Raw genomic sequence first — 15471 nt, 5'->3', positions numbered from 1 at the left:
AACGACACCTCATATTATCACTGAAGCCAACATGGAAGATAATGAGGTGAGTAGTATAAGAGGATCTTGAGGTATGTGATCAATGCCTATTTACATGATTTGACTATAAATTAATTATTAAATGTACAAATACGAGCCGACTCACATTAATATGTGTTATCATTAATAATTATTTATGAATTCATTTATATGGATAGATATAAATGTACATAAATGGTGATTTTATATGTATATAAAGTAATAATAATGTGTGAAAACTTAGATTAAAGAAATATACTTAGACGATTGAATATATATATGCATTTATGTTCAAAGTATATATTTAAATAAAACCTTTATCTATATTACATTGAAAAATCTTATATTGAGTATTATTGTACTCGCTTAATTTTATTTTCAATACGTACTATAAGAGCTATTTGCCTTGATCTTTTCGAAGAATCTTCTTGCAGAAAATGGAAAATTGATATCAAATTCAGGAGGAGTCTAACATTTCTTCAAAGGTAAAGGAGCTCAGAAGATTGATGTTCAGAGGGAGTTTGACACATTTGTCTGAAGGAGCAAATAGAGGATATGTTTTAATTGATCTTTAAAGATCTTGATCATCTAAGATTCAAAAGGAGTGTGACACTTCATCAAAGGCAACTTTGGTTGAGGAGCTTGGATTATTGATTTTCAGAGGGAGTTTGAAAGTCATTGTGTGTGACTGTATGATCTTAATGGGCCTATCCCCTATGTATACACGAGGAAGTTATGACTTCCAAATGATTATTAGTTGTATTTGCAAAAGTTATTGAAAGGTGACAATCTTACAATAACTTAGTTTTCTATTATGATGGATATCTTACGATGTCTATGCAGATCATGATAAATTATAATTTGCATGGTGAATGTTTATATTGTACACATTATGAGAATGTGTGTTTACATACCTTATAAACATTTTGAGTACATGGTGAATGTTATGCAAATTGATGTTTTGGAGACCATTACATAGAGTACTTGGTGAATATCATTCAACTTGATGTTCAAGAGGCCATTACTCACAGTACTTGGTGAATATCTTGCATTTCAACATTCTGGAGGCCATTACTCAAAGTATTTGGTAAATATCATATGTTGATATTCTTGAGGCCAATACTCATGATATCAGATGTGATATCAAACCTTATTGAGCACATGGCGAATATCATATGATGTACTATAGGACATTACTCAAAGTATTTGGTGAATATCATATGTTGATATTTTGGATGCCAAGCCAATACTCATGTGATTTCAAAATGGTGAATATCATGTGTTGATATTCTGCAAGCCATTATTCAAAATATTTGGTGAATATTATATGTTAATATTCTGGAGACTAATAATCATGATATCAAATGTGTTTTCAAAATGGTGGATATCTTCTGATCAAAGATATCCTTAAAGTTTGTTATTCCTAATATTACTAATGGTGTAATATTTATCTTGTGGTTATCCTCCCTAGCTAAGAGGGAATGTTGATGTTTGATAGCTTCAATCGAATAAACCTATATATAAATTACATATATGATATAATATATACATGTGATTATAGGCAAGAGTCTACAACACAACGGTAAATTGTGAGCCTCCTATGTGGGAGTTCTTGGGTTCGAATCTACTCAAGATTAATACTTAATAATAATAATTAATCACAACACATAATAGTAATAATGAATCTTGGCTTCGGCCTCTTACCGATCAGAAAAAAAAATTTATACATGTGATTATTATATTTGAGACATAAGTTTATTATTACATGAGAGAAATTAATATAATAATGATATATATATAACTATGATTAAATTTGTTATTATATTAATTATTTGATTAACAAATAGACATGTCCAATGAAGGGACATGTCTCTTCATGGCTTATCCTCAATCTAAATAAGAAATCGTTGTCATTTGGAAAACACATACAAAAAATCAGGCATTGCTTAGTAAACTTGCAGCGATCCCGAAAAATCAAAAAAAAATTATAATCTAATCTAAGTTTCTTTTTAAGTTATATGTGTAATGGTTGCATATTGGTTATTGATTCACTTTTGCACGCATGACTAAGGAGATTATTCTTCAAATAAATAAGTTTTCTAACTTATATATTTGGGATGAGTATTTGCAGGATGCAATAACAATGATTGAGAGAGATGTTTTAGCTTCAAAGGGAGGCTTCATCAACCATCATCTTCTTTTGATAGTTAAGAGGGAGTATTTATGGAATCCCTACCAATCTTATACACATTGTTATTGTGGTATTTGTAAAATTTTGAGATTGTTGACAGGAAAAAAATCAGTTGTGATTTTATGTGTTATTACTCATGTGAGATTAATAATAAGTCGTAAGGACAACCTAATAACTCTTACACTTATGAGAGATTCATAATGAACATCATGTAAAGAGTCCATGATGTCATCACGTTGAGAGATTCTATGATGGGAATTGAAAGTCGTGTTGAGAGAGTCCATGATTCTATCGCGTTAAGAGATTCCATGATAAAATGCTAGTTATGAACCTTACTAACTTGTCACGTTGAGAGATTCCATGACAGCATCACATTGAGAGAGTCCATAATGAAAACTGATTGTGATTGTGATTCTTGCAAGTTTGTCATGTTGAGAGATTCAATGACAGCATCACATTGAGAGAGTTTGTGATGAAAGTTGAATGTGATTGTTACAAGTTTTCATGTTGGGTGATTTCATGAATTTTTTATAGGATCTACATGATTGGAATGACATTTTCATTGCAGCCTTGTGTGACTGCTTAGCTAAAGATCTCTCTCTGGCTAAGAGGGAGTGTTCGAGATTATAGCTGCAATAGAGATCTTTATCTCTAGAAGTATGGGCATTAATACCGTTATGGTCACCTTCAGCTGAAAATGACATATATGATTAATTGTAATATTAAATATAAAGACGTGTCATACAACATTTGTGTTAAGGCATGGAAATAAGAGTGGTATTTGAAAATAAAAAGTTATTGAAGAGTGTTTCTTTATCTTATTTATATCGCATCAAGCAAACGGTATTGTACATATGAATTTCATTATCAATAAAATGATCTTTTGTTGCATGTGGCCGGGTTTTTCCCTTCGTTCTCGAAGGGTTTTCCTAGGATATTTTTGTGTGCCTCTTGCATCTTTTCTGATTATTTGTTATTGTTGTTTATCTGATTTTTGGGTTAATATCCAACAATATCTACAGCAACCAGTGTTATTTGGACCAGTACATTAAAGAGGCATGTAGATCCGATTGGACAGGTATTAACAAGCATAACAAAGAATGGTTGGTGATTTGCTTTAAAATGGCGAACCTATAATACATCAAATATTTGTACTGACATCATACTTTATTCCAATCCACATTTTTCCAGAAATTTTCATTAATTGAAATTCATGTCTTTTTCATTACTTAGTTGTTTCCACAGAATTCCCTAGCCAAAAATGGCTTTTGGCACTCACATTTCTCATGTTAGTTTCATTGTCACATTCCGGAATTCACACAATTTACAAACATACAAAAGGTTATACATCAAATTGGCAAACATATCCTATCTTAAGTTATGCAGTTATGTTGGATGAATGTTCAGTTTAAGTGGATTCAGTTCTCTCAAATCCTTCACAAATTGGCCCAAGAGGTATACTGTTTAGGTCCTTGTGCTATATGCTCTGACACAGTGCTACCATTAACATACCTTTTTCTCTCAATGGTTGGTGAGACAAATGTACATTATGATAGTATCAATCTATGTCCCATTGACAAGTCTCCCTTTAGTTAGTGCAAAAGTGGATATGGAAAACAAAGGTTTTCCCTAGGATCAGATCATCAAGGTCCTGATTTCAACATGGACTAAACTCAAGGTCTTCACCAGTTTACTGGATGAGCCCCCTATGGAAGCCATTTACAGTTTATAGCATTCAAAATATCTCAAATCACTAATGCTCCTTTGGCCTATGCTGATAATGACTATCATAACTAAACCGTAGCCACAGATCAAAAATTAGGAACGCCTTGAATAAGAATTACAATTGAAAGCCCCATTTATCTAAGCAACTACAGCAAGTTCTAGTATTGCAACTTATATACTACATTTTACTTCAGCTACTTTTAATCCTATGCCAGCACACACACATATTTGAATTCAAAACAGTCGCATGATATGAAACTAAGCAACCATATACAGAGTGCGGTGTGCCCCTTTCAGGATACCTTACTCTTTGTTCTAAGTTCACAAATCCAAAATGAAAAAAGAGAGAAAATGCAGCTGGAAATGTAATTTCACTTGAATAAGGTAAGATTGTATGCCCTATGCTAATTTGAAAAAGATCTTTCAATATATGTTAAGGTAAATGTTGATCTGATATTACAAAGATTTTGTATAACTTATATCAATCTAAGCATACCGATCAGGACACAAGGAATGATCTTGGAGATCTATAATCTGGTATGAATCAAAGGATTACAGTGAATTTTGTTTTTCTGAATTATGTCTATTAGTGTATCCAATGATCCAATTGATAAGCTTAATTGACTATCACCTGTTGATGTATAGCATCTGTAGAAGTAATCAATCGTATGCAAACCTGTATCAGATTTATCTGATAATAATTATTGCTCTCTCTCTCTCTCTCTCTCTCACACACACACACAAGTTGTTTAATGATTACCATAAACATGCGATTGATAGTCTTATCGGCAGATTATATTATCAACAGACTGCTTTATATTGGAGAACATCACAAGTTATATAATATCAATGGCATTGTGTTCTTGCCGATTGCTTATTCTAAACAGTATTGGTTTACTCTAAACTAATATGGAATCAGTTATGCCTCCGTAGAGGCATGACTCTTCCTGGCCAAAGGCCATGAAGAGGCATGACTCTATGGGGATCATGTCCCTTCACTAACATATGTAAGTATAGGCAGATTTCTGAGGATAAGATAAATATACAACATCCCAAGTCCCAGCAATCTGCACTATTATCACAAGATTATTCTAAACTCTCCTTCACACTTCTTGTAATGGGCACCCCTGAATGCCCCAAAAAACTAAACCAAATTGCTGAAAGGAATTATGTCAAACAGTTTGCATTCAACCTCTTATTTCTCCGTTTAATGTTTTAAACCCCTTATAACTCTGGAAATCAAACGTTTATTTGTTTGTTGTGTTTTGTGCATGGAATTGGTATCATACAACATAAACAAGAAAGAAACTACAATAATATGCAAAATGTTATTTTCAGAATTCATAAAACCAAATACATGGCAGATTTATCAACTCACTAATTACTTCAGCATTATTGACATAATACTCCAGCCCATGCTTTCGAACTTGCTGCTACAGTGCCGCATGAATAGTGTTGCTATAGTACTTTGTCCTTCAATCAGTCCACTACTTTTGTAATATCATTCCCTCAAAGCGGCATAAGCGTCGGACAAGTAGTGAAAAAGATATGAGCAAAATACCAAATCTGCCTGTAGCTGGAAATGCAACTAAACTGCCTGATAATGAAGCCGATAACAAAGAATTCCAAAGGCCAAACCCCAAGGGAATGATGTCTAGAATGTTACAAGAGAGGATAAACGTCCTCAAATGCCAAGAACGGAGCTGCAACTCACACACCAATTTCTTCTCATATTCAACCTGTCTAATGAAGCCACAAATGCTTCCTTTTATTCTATTTTCAAGGGTCCGCTCAACTCATATGGGCAATGTGGGATAAAAGATGTGTAATATATAAAACATATATTAAAATACCCCTTATGTCTCCCTTGGGTACACATCCCCATAAAATAAATATTAAAGTAACACTTTAATATTTTACAATTAAATTAGACGTTACTTTAATAAAATTGGTCACTCTCATAACTTCTGCCCTGACAAGAAAAAAATTCAAGCAACCTTAGCAGAAATCAAAAGAGAGGATGTAGAGAAAGAAAGAGAAAACTATGCTTTCTATTTAGTCCTTTCAAGTGAATTAAACATAAACCACAACACTTGGATCATAGGCAGTGAAGCATCTAGGCACATCACTGGTTTTAAAGACAAATTTGAAACTTTCTCTAAACAATCCTCAGAAGAAGTTACCATTGGAGATAACTCTACTCATCCTATCAAAGGAATTGGTTCCTGTTCAATTTACCTAAATTCAGGAATTACCCTACAACTCACAAATGTTTTATATGTACCAGGAATAAAGAGAAACCTAGTCTCTATTTCTGGTCTTGCTGATCAAGGATTCAAAATCACTTTCCAAGAGGACAAAGTTCTATCTTGGCCAAAGAACTCCAATATCAAGAAAGCCATTTCCACTGGATTTAGAGATGTAAGTTTATATAAACTTTGTAATAATCAAAACTTAGCTCTTAGTCACGAAACTTCAAATTCCACCAAAATTTGGCATAGGAGGCTAGGTCACCTTCATTATCGTGCATTATCATCCATAGAAAAATTGTAAAAGATTTACCTAGTCTAAAAACTAATCACTTAAGTATTTGCAGAAAATGTGCTTTAGGCAAAAATACTAAGCAATCATTTCCTAAAAGTGTTCACAAATCAAAATCCATTCTTGAACTAATCCACACTAATCTTTGTGGTCCTATATCTGAATCTTCTCTTAACGGGTGCTTCTTCTATGCAATTTTTATTAATGATTACTCTAGAAGCACTTGGATCTATTTTCTAAAATAGAAAGAATCCGCTGAAGTTTTATCAAAATTCAAAAAGTTCAAAGCCTTAGTTGAAAATGAGTCAGGACAGAAAATAAAAACTCTAAAGTTAAACAATGGAGGTGAATACATCTTTGATATTTTTAAGAATTTTTGCATTGTTGTTAGTATTAAGAGGGAGTTTTCTGTACCATATAGTCCTCAACAGAATGGAGTTGTTGAACGTAAAAATAGATCAATTGTTGAATCTGCCAGAGCAATGATGCAAGATCAAAACCTTCATACTTCCTTCTGGGCTGAAGCATCTAACACTGCAGTCTACATTCAAAACAGATGTCCACACTCAATATTAGACAACACCACTCCGGAAGAAGTATTTGCGAGCATTGAACCTGATCTAAGTCATCTAAGAATATTCGGATGTCCCATTTATATCCACATTCCTAAAGAAAAAAGAATAAAACTAGAACCTTCAGCAAAGAAAGGGATACTTATTGGATATAGTGAAACAACAAAAGGATGCAGCGTCTTCATTCCAGGTCAAAGAACAATTGAGATTAGCAGAGATGTGAAATTTGAAGAAAATATTGCCTTTAATATCTCTAAAAACAGTGATGAATTCATTACTGAATCTATTCCTAAAGTAGATGAAAATCAACAAGCAGAAATTGAGAGGGAGAATGATATTGAGCCATCCTCTTCCACTATGTCTAATCATGAAGATTTTGAAAATGTCAACAATAAAAAGAGGCCACTTTGGGCTACGAAAATGATAGAAGGAAATCAGGTTGAAACTAATGAAGTGATTTGAGAAAGCAAAAGAACAAGAAATCAATCATGTTATGTTGCATTATTAACTCAACTTATAAAAACTGAACCTTCTTATGTTAAAGAAGCACTTTCAAATCAATTTTGAAAAGAAGCAATGATTGAAGAATATAACTCTATACTAAAAAATGATGTATGGGATGTTTTACCAAGACCTAAAAACAAATCAATTGTTTCTTCCAAATCGTTGTTTAAAACTAAGCATGCATCTGATGGAAACATTGAAAAGTACAAAGCCAAGTTTGTAGCACGAGGTTTCTCACATAAAGAAGGCATTGATTATGAAGAAACATTTGCACCAGTTGCTAAATACACTTCAGTCAAAACCATCTTGGCTATTGCAGCATCCAAGGGACGGAAGGTTCATCAAATGAATGTCAAAACGGCATTCCTAAATAGCAAAATTGAAAAAGTTTATATCGAACAACCAGAAGGATTCAACACTCATGACAGTAAAACTCATGTTTGTAAATTTAAAAAAGCTCTTTATGGTCTCAAACAGGCTCCCAGAGCGTGGCATGAAAGGATAGACAACTAGCTAATGAAGTTAGGATATCATAAAAATGAAGTTGATCCTAACTTATACTTCAAAATAGATGGTGATGATATGATTATTCTTGCGTTATATGTTGATGAGTTGTTGATAACAGGTGAGGAACATCTCATAAAGAAATGCAAGCAAGAACTCACAGCAAAGTTTGAAATGAAAGACTTAGGTCTATTTCACTACTTTCTTGGATTAGAAGTTTGGCAACAGGATAACTACATTCTTCTGAATCAAGGAAAATATGCAATCGACATTCTAACAATATTTGGAATGATGGAATGTAAACCAGTTGCTACTCCTATGGAAGTAAATCTACACAAGTTTGAAGGATGATATGATCAAATCAGAACCTACAGATTCTACTTACTACAGGCAGATTATTGGATCTTCAATGTATTTAGTGAATACCCATCCTGACATATGTTATGCTACTAACACCTTGAGTTAGTTTATGTGTGCACCAAAGAAGATACATCTACATGCAGCTAAATACATTTTGAGATATCTAAAAGGTTCTATTGGAATGGGAATCAAATATGATAAAGTCAACATCGAACTTCATGGATATTCTGATTCTGATTGGGCAGGCAGTCCTACTGAACGTAAGAGTACTTCTGGATGTTGCTTCAGTCTAGGATCTGGTATGGTTTCTTGGTTCAGCAGAAAACAAACTCAGTTGCATTAAGTTCCACCTAAGCAGAGTACATTGCATCTTCTTTAAGTGCTAGAGAGTAGTATGGCTACGGAAGTTGTTAGCAGATTTGTTCAAAAGACCTTTGAAGCCCACTATGATTCATTGTGGTAATCAAAGTTGCATCAAGCTTTCAACCAATTCGGTTTTCCACAATCACTCCAAACATATTGAAATTCCTTACCACTACATTTGAGATATGGTGAATCAAGGAATCATTCAACTGGAGTACATCAATACTAATGAGGAAACAGCTGATATCTTTACCAAGCCTCTTGCTAAAGTGAAGTTGAAATACTTCAGAGAAAAAGTTGGTATGATTAATTTGTAATATTGAATATTTGAATTTAAAAAATTTCAATTCAAGTGAGTTTATGCTTCTATTGTTGTTTAGTTGCATCAGATATGTAATGAAAGGTGACGATCTTTCATGGACATATTTATTCAGAAGGTAATTGTTTGTAAGGTGACGATCTTGCAAATGATAGGCCTATTATCATTGACATCTCTAGATATTGCTTCGGGCAATTAGAGATCATAGATAACAAACTCATTTGTGTTACCATGGACATCTCTAGATATCGTATTGGACAATTAGAGATCATGGACAACGAATTTTTATGTTATTACTATGGACATCTCCAAATATTGTTTTGAACAATTAGAGATCATAGATAACATATTCATTATGATTACTCTAGATATTGTTTTGGACAATTAGAGATCATAATGTACGTTATGATAGTGTTCATAGCTTGGTGATTTTTATTATCTGACCAGTCATTGTTTCAGAGTGTTAAGATCAAATAAAGTGATCAAATCTTCTATTCTAAAATATAAGGTGTATTATTTCTCCCTTGCTAAGAGGGAGTGTTGATGTATAGCATTTGTAGAAGTAATCAGTCGTATGCAAACCTGTATCAAATTTATCTAATAATAATTATTGCTCTCTCTCTCTCTCTCTCTCTCTCTCTCTCTCTCTCTCTCTCTCTCTCTCTCTCACACACACACACACGCACGCACACATATATATAGTTGTTTAATGATTACCATAAACATGCGATTGATAGTCTTATCGACAGACTGCTTTATACTGGAGAACATCACAAGTTATATAATATCGATGGCATTGTGTTATTGCCGATTGCTTATTCTAAGAAGTATTGGTTTACTCTAAACTAATATGGAGTTAGTTATGCCTCCGTAGAGGCATGACTCTTTATGGCCAAAGGCCATGTAGAGTCATGACTCTACGGGGCTCATGTCCCTTCACTAACATATATAAGTATAGGCAGATTGCTGAGGATAAGATAAATATACGGCATCATAAGTCCCAACAATCTGCACTATTATCACAAGATTATTCTAAACTCTCTCCTTCACAGTTCTTGCTGAAAGACAAATATCATATGCATTCTACAGTACAGATTATTAACAGACATCATTGAAGATAGTTGCCATATCAGCAATCACAGAACAGTCACCATTTGGGAATCAAATCAATTCTGCAGTTATACAAGTAAGAGTATTTATCCATATTTGTTGTAATAGTTTTATCTATCAGAGATCTATAAAACTAACATCACCATCTCAAATATACTTCCTGATTATGCCATGAATCTGATTTAATGGCAACCCCTAATGGATTTAAAGAGTGTCCAAAACACAATAACTATAATACTGATCTTCATGAATCTGTAATCTGTGGGATTACCACTGTTTCTGAATACTACTTCCCATACGTCTATCCATCTCCACACACTTCTCATTCCCCTTTATATCTTCAAATCTCATAAAGAGATGCCACCTTCATGTGAGAGGTCAAACCCCTTTGTTTATTTATAAAGGTAACTGTTAAAATCATTTTGCAACAAGTATATCAGATCATAATTACTTAACTTTGTCTTTATATTAGTTGTCTAACGACACTCTCGGTATTGTTAACACCTGGCTTCAAACAGTGACACAGGTAATCAGTTCCAGATAAACCATCTTACATGTGATCACATCTCCCAAGCTGCGTGATGGTGAAAGTCTGATGCTGTTTGCAGCAGCCTCAAGTGATATCATATTGGCATGGATATAATCTGTGCTGTCTCTGTGCTTTGAAGAATGATGCTGTTGGTTTGACTTCTTACACCTGCAATAGTCAACTTAATAACTCCGATTGTATTAAGATTCCAACCTCTTGATTGCTGAGTATTCAATTTTGCAACTGGAATGCTGTGCGCAGCGAGTCATTGTGCCATCGTTGGGTACTAATCACGACTCCCTCTGGATCCGAGACCAACCTTCGCAATGGTGGATTGGAGCTATGCAAAGGTGATTTTGTAGTGGGAATCCTCTTCCCAGTTGCTTATAATGTTCAGCACTAAACCATCATTCCTGAGTTGCAGTTGTTTATAGTTTTATTTATATTACAATGTATGTTAATATATATAATTTTGTATTTATATCACTATATTTGTATTATTATAATATATGAAAGGGACATAACACAAAGGCTCACAGCAAACAAAAATCTTGGCATGTCTACTATCAAAGAGCAAAGACCCAAATCATAAAACAGGCAGTACTAAGGTGGAATCCAATACCAAAAGAGGACATGCCAATTTACTAGACATGAACCATTTAGAAACTAATCATGGCCACCCTCCTATATAGGACCTTATTTTGCGAGCACAAGTGACCCAACATAAAATCCTGTAAAAGCACAACAGAGTGAAGTTCCAATACTCTAAATTCAAAGCAACAACTCTTACAGACATAACTTTGAGCATCCAATAACACAAGGATCACGCGTTTGCAGCACCAACTCAAATAATTTTTAGGAGTATTTCTGCAGAATGAACAAATCCTTTTCGCTACCTAAATCCTTCCATGCAATTAAAATGTTAATATGCATAATCCAACGATCAAACAGCAAAGGCCTTCAAAATTTATTTTCCATTAGATTACTTTTTTTATCAATTGCTCCTGAAAAAATCGCCACACTGTCCTATTGAGTGGAGACCCTACATTAGTTGCCTTAAGTCTCAAACCCTAAATCCTATGACAAAAATATCCCATCTTTAAACAAGCATGCAATTGAAGCCTTTTACTTTACCAAAATGACCATTGTTTACAGCCATACAAAATAAGCATCCATATGCAGCACAAAAAATTGATCAAAAGGTTTCTTATTGCTTAACTAATTATATACACAAAATGGTAGATATAAAACAATGCCTGTAATGAGATTATGGAGACTAGAAGAGAAATTACCTTTGAATAAAGCCCATCGGGCCAGCTTCCTGATCTCCACTTCTGAACAATAAGCCTATCCGGCTGGAGCTCCTGATTGACACCCGTAATAGCCCCATTGAAGACAGAAAACTCGCCACCAACCTCTCTGCTAATCTTTGCATTACTCTGTGTAAAGCCCTTCCACCTATTCTCATCCATAAGCACCTCATATATATCCCTCGCCCTGCAATTGAACTTTTCAGTAATTTTAATTGTCTTAAACCCCTCCTTCGTGGGCTCTGCCTTCTTTACCGGCTTGGTTGGCCCTGCAGCAACAGATGCAGTTGCTGGTATGGATGTGGGTACAGGAGCAGGTGTGGATGTGGGTACAGATGTGGATTTGGACTGTGAGAGCTTTGACTCAAGTTCATCCTTGGCTGGACCACCAGCAGTCATGTGCTCCACATATTTCCTCACCTGTTGATAGGTAGATATAAATGTAGCAAGATATCCTCAAACTATGTTTACATTTTGTAGCTTCTAATATTTAAAATAATAATAACATTGGGGACAGGAAAAAAAAGTCATATTAATATCCAGCAAAACTAAGTGGGTCAATGGCACTCAAAAATGCATCTCATGACAATATTAGAGAAAAAATAAAAAATAAGTTACACTGGGAAATAAACTAACCTGTGCCAATACAACTGGCTTCCCTCGATCAACAAATGCCTGGCGCAATTTCTCCGCAACAGGACCTTCATCCTTGACAGAAACCCGGATCTCTGGGTCCTCACCAGCATTCTCATCGCCAATATATGGGAAGTGCAGTGTGCCCTTGGCTTCACCTGTTGGAGGTTCCTTAGTCTCCCCACTCCATGCAACTGTGAGACTGATCTCATAACCCGGAATGACCTTACCCTGTGTAGTGATAGTAGGAAAATTTAAACATAATATGGTTGTATCTTAATACTTCAACTTTTAAATAAAGTTAATTTTACAACACCATTAAACTAAACTTCTTCTCAGAGTTGATAGAAAATATAAATGTGCTGCTCTCCCCCAGTCTCCTCAGCCTGTTAAAGCCTTCAGCTAGACTAATAAACCCTTTAGCCACTTGTCTAGCATATGTTAAAGAATTTCCATCAGTTTCAAACTCTCAAGACACTCAAAACTAGAGAGAGAAATTTATTTTAAAACTATATACTCAAGTCTCAATGCATAAAGGCTTTGGAAAAGAAGCCCAATGACGAAATCCGAAGCTATTTAACATTCCCACCAAGTTCTTGTTGTATAAAGCTTACAGCCAAAAAAGACAGTCTATTTCAGAAAGAAAATTTATTTCAAAACTAAACACTCAGCTAGCAAAGCAGCAAGGGTTTCAAAAAGGAGCTTGGTATGCAACTACCAAAGAGAGATCATAACATGTTGAAATCAGCCAAACTTGCTTTAAACCAATACAGGTGTGGAAGACCACTTATTTCAAAACTCTATGCTCAAGTAATCGAAACAATCAGAATCATCAACAAGGAGCTCCATGTTCAAATCCCACGGGAGCATGAGATATTCAAATAAGATAACATTCCCATTAACTATCTATAAAGAGCATGTTGAGAATACTACATCATTCCCGTAGTTGTTAGTATAATAATTGAGTTTCTTTTTTTGACTTGTCGAAAGTTTGGACACAACTCAATATATTAGGAGTTGTTTAAGGATTTTGTTTTTTGACTTGTTGAAAGTTTGGACACAACTCAATATATTAGGAGTTGTTTTAAGGATGGGTTCTATAATAGAGAATGTGGAAACCCTACAATATATCTAAGTTGTATTGAAGGCAAAAAAACATATGAGCAAAGTGTTATCCCGTATACAACTTTTTCTATTCAGCTTCTATTGACGCTTATCTAATCTCTGATAAAGCATGCAGCAACAAACAGAGGCAATGGCAATTTGAACGACGATAACACTTTTTGAAAACCATATCGTCAATTTGTAAAGCATTAGGGGTTTCAAAGAGGAGCTCCATGCTCAAATAGAGCAGGGAGGGAGGAAAAAACATTTTCGAACAAGATTCTCGAGTTGTAAAGCAATCATATTCATATATATATATAAAAGAGGAACTCCGTGTTCAAATACGGAGGGCGGAACATAACATAATGAAACTAGATAACATCTCTCCCTGACTCTTCATGTGCAGCACGCAGCAATAAACCACGACAAAAAGAATAGACACAATTTGAGGGAAAATAGATATTTTGCAGCTAAACAATCGATTTAAAAAGCATCAATCAAAACTTACAACATATTGTAAACAGGTAACATCCCCACCCAATTCACCGTATGGAGCACATAGGAACAAACCAAGGCATAATAGCATACCCAACAAAACCAAGCCAAAATAGCTTTTGTCCAAATAGATCTGCCTTTCAGCAAATCCAGAGCGAATCTGGACTAGCCAAGATCAACAAACAAGCCACGAAATACACAAAATTTATATAAAAGGCCAAATGTATTTAGCTCAAAAAACGAACTTCTAAATAGACGACCTGAGATACTAAAAGTGTTGAGATTGAGTAAAATATATATCAAACATGCTGGTGCAGCGTGCCCAGCAGAACTCTCATAGAAACTCTATAGCAAAGGTCACCCACAAAATGAGATAGTTGCACAATTTGTTAGTGATAGAAATGAAAAAGAAACTTTTACATTTGGATAAGTGATGAATTGCTGTGAAACTGACCTTGCGTATGTTTACGTAAGCCTCCCCTTCGATCTTTTCGACTGCGGTGATTTTGATGGAGAGGCCTTCTTCGTCAAGAACTGTAAGGCTCTCGAGAAGTTCAGCTAGGCGGCTTTTGGACCACTGCAAGCAATCTTTCTCGGACCAGTGCCAGTTGTGAACATTGGTACCGTCGGGTCTCTCCTCAACTATCCATCGTTTATCGCCCTCTCCAAATTTCGCCATACCCCTCTTGCCCAGCCACCGAATGAATAATATGATAAACCTGCTATTAATGAATTAAATGAATACAAAATTCCGCGCGCTCCTTAACCTGGTCGATGCGCCCGAGCGTATCACCGTGCTTCAGAGCCTACCTTCTGGTTTCTTGAATACCCTCCTGTAAAAGTTGTTGATGGAATATGGACGGTAATATTCTGGCACAGATCTTTCTAGAATCTGGTCGAAGAAACCTCCCGCTTTATTCACACTAGTTTACGCCGTTATATTTATAGGGTATACGCAGGCGTGATCGTCATGGGGAAAACTGCATTACCTACGGACATTTCCCGTCCGTTTCGAACAGGGTTTTATGGGGGAAATCCGTGCAGTCTTGGGCTTTTGGAGGAGAATAGTTTGAAATCAAACTTACAATTGTAAGTTCGTACATTAAACAGGTACAAGTGTAATTTTAAATATAAATAATTTAAAATAAATAAAAATTTGTTTTACTTTAACTTATATAGTAATTTGTAAATAA

General features: G+C 34.8%; 1 protein-coding gene across 1 annotated transcript in view; it reads right to left on the bottom strand.

Moving 5' to 3' along the window:
* Window positions 1-15194, bottom strand: part of LOC149554203 (Aha1 domain-containing protein) — a 60358-nt gene extending 45164 nt beyond the window's left edge. Inside the window, exons 1-3 of the mRNA XM_089789444.1 lie at window positions 14733-15194; window positions 12683-12910; window positions 12029-12466 (exon numbers count right to left, since the gene is read on the bottom strand). Of these exons, the coding sequence (XP_089645570.1) occupies window positions 12029-12466; window positions 12683-12910; window positions 14733-14957 (891 nt within the window). The 5' untranslated portion in view covers window positions 14958-15194. The remainder of the gene's footprint in view (window positions 1-12028; window positions 12467-12682; window positions 12911-14732) is intronic.
* Window positions 15195-15471: the final 277 nt, after the last annotated feature.

This window comes from Cupressus sempervirens, chromosome 6, assembly GCF_028749045.1.
Source record: "Cupressus sempervirens isolate cs-2001-9-10 chromosome 6, ASM2874904v1, whole genome shotgun sequence".
Lineage (NCBI taxonomy): Eukaryota > Viridiplantae > Streptophyta > Pinopsida > Cupressales > Cupressaceae > Cupressus > Cupressus sempervirens.
Note: the sequence above shows the minus strand (reverse complement) of the source record. Positions and strands in the feature narration are given on the sequence as shown.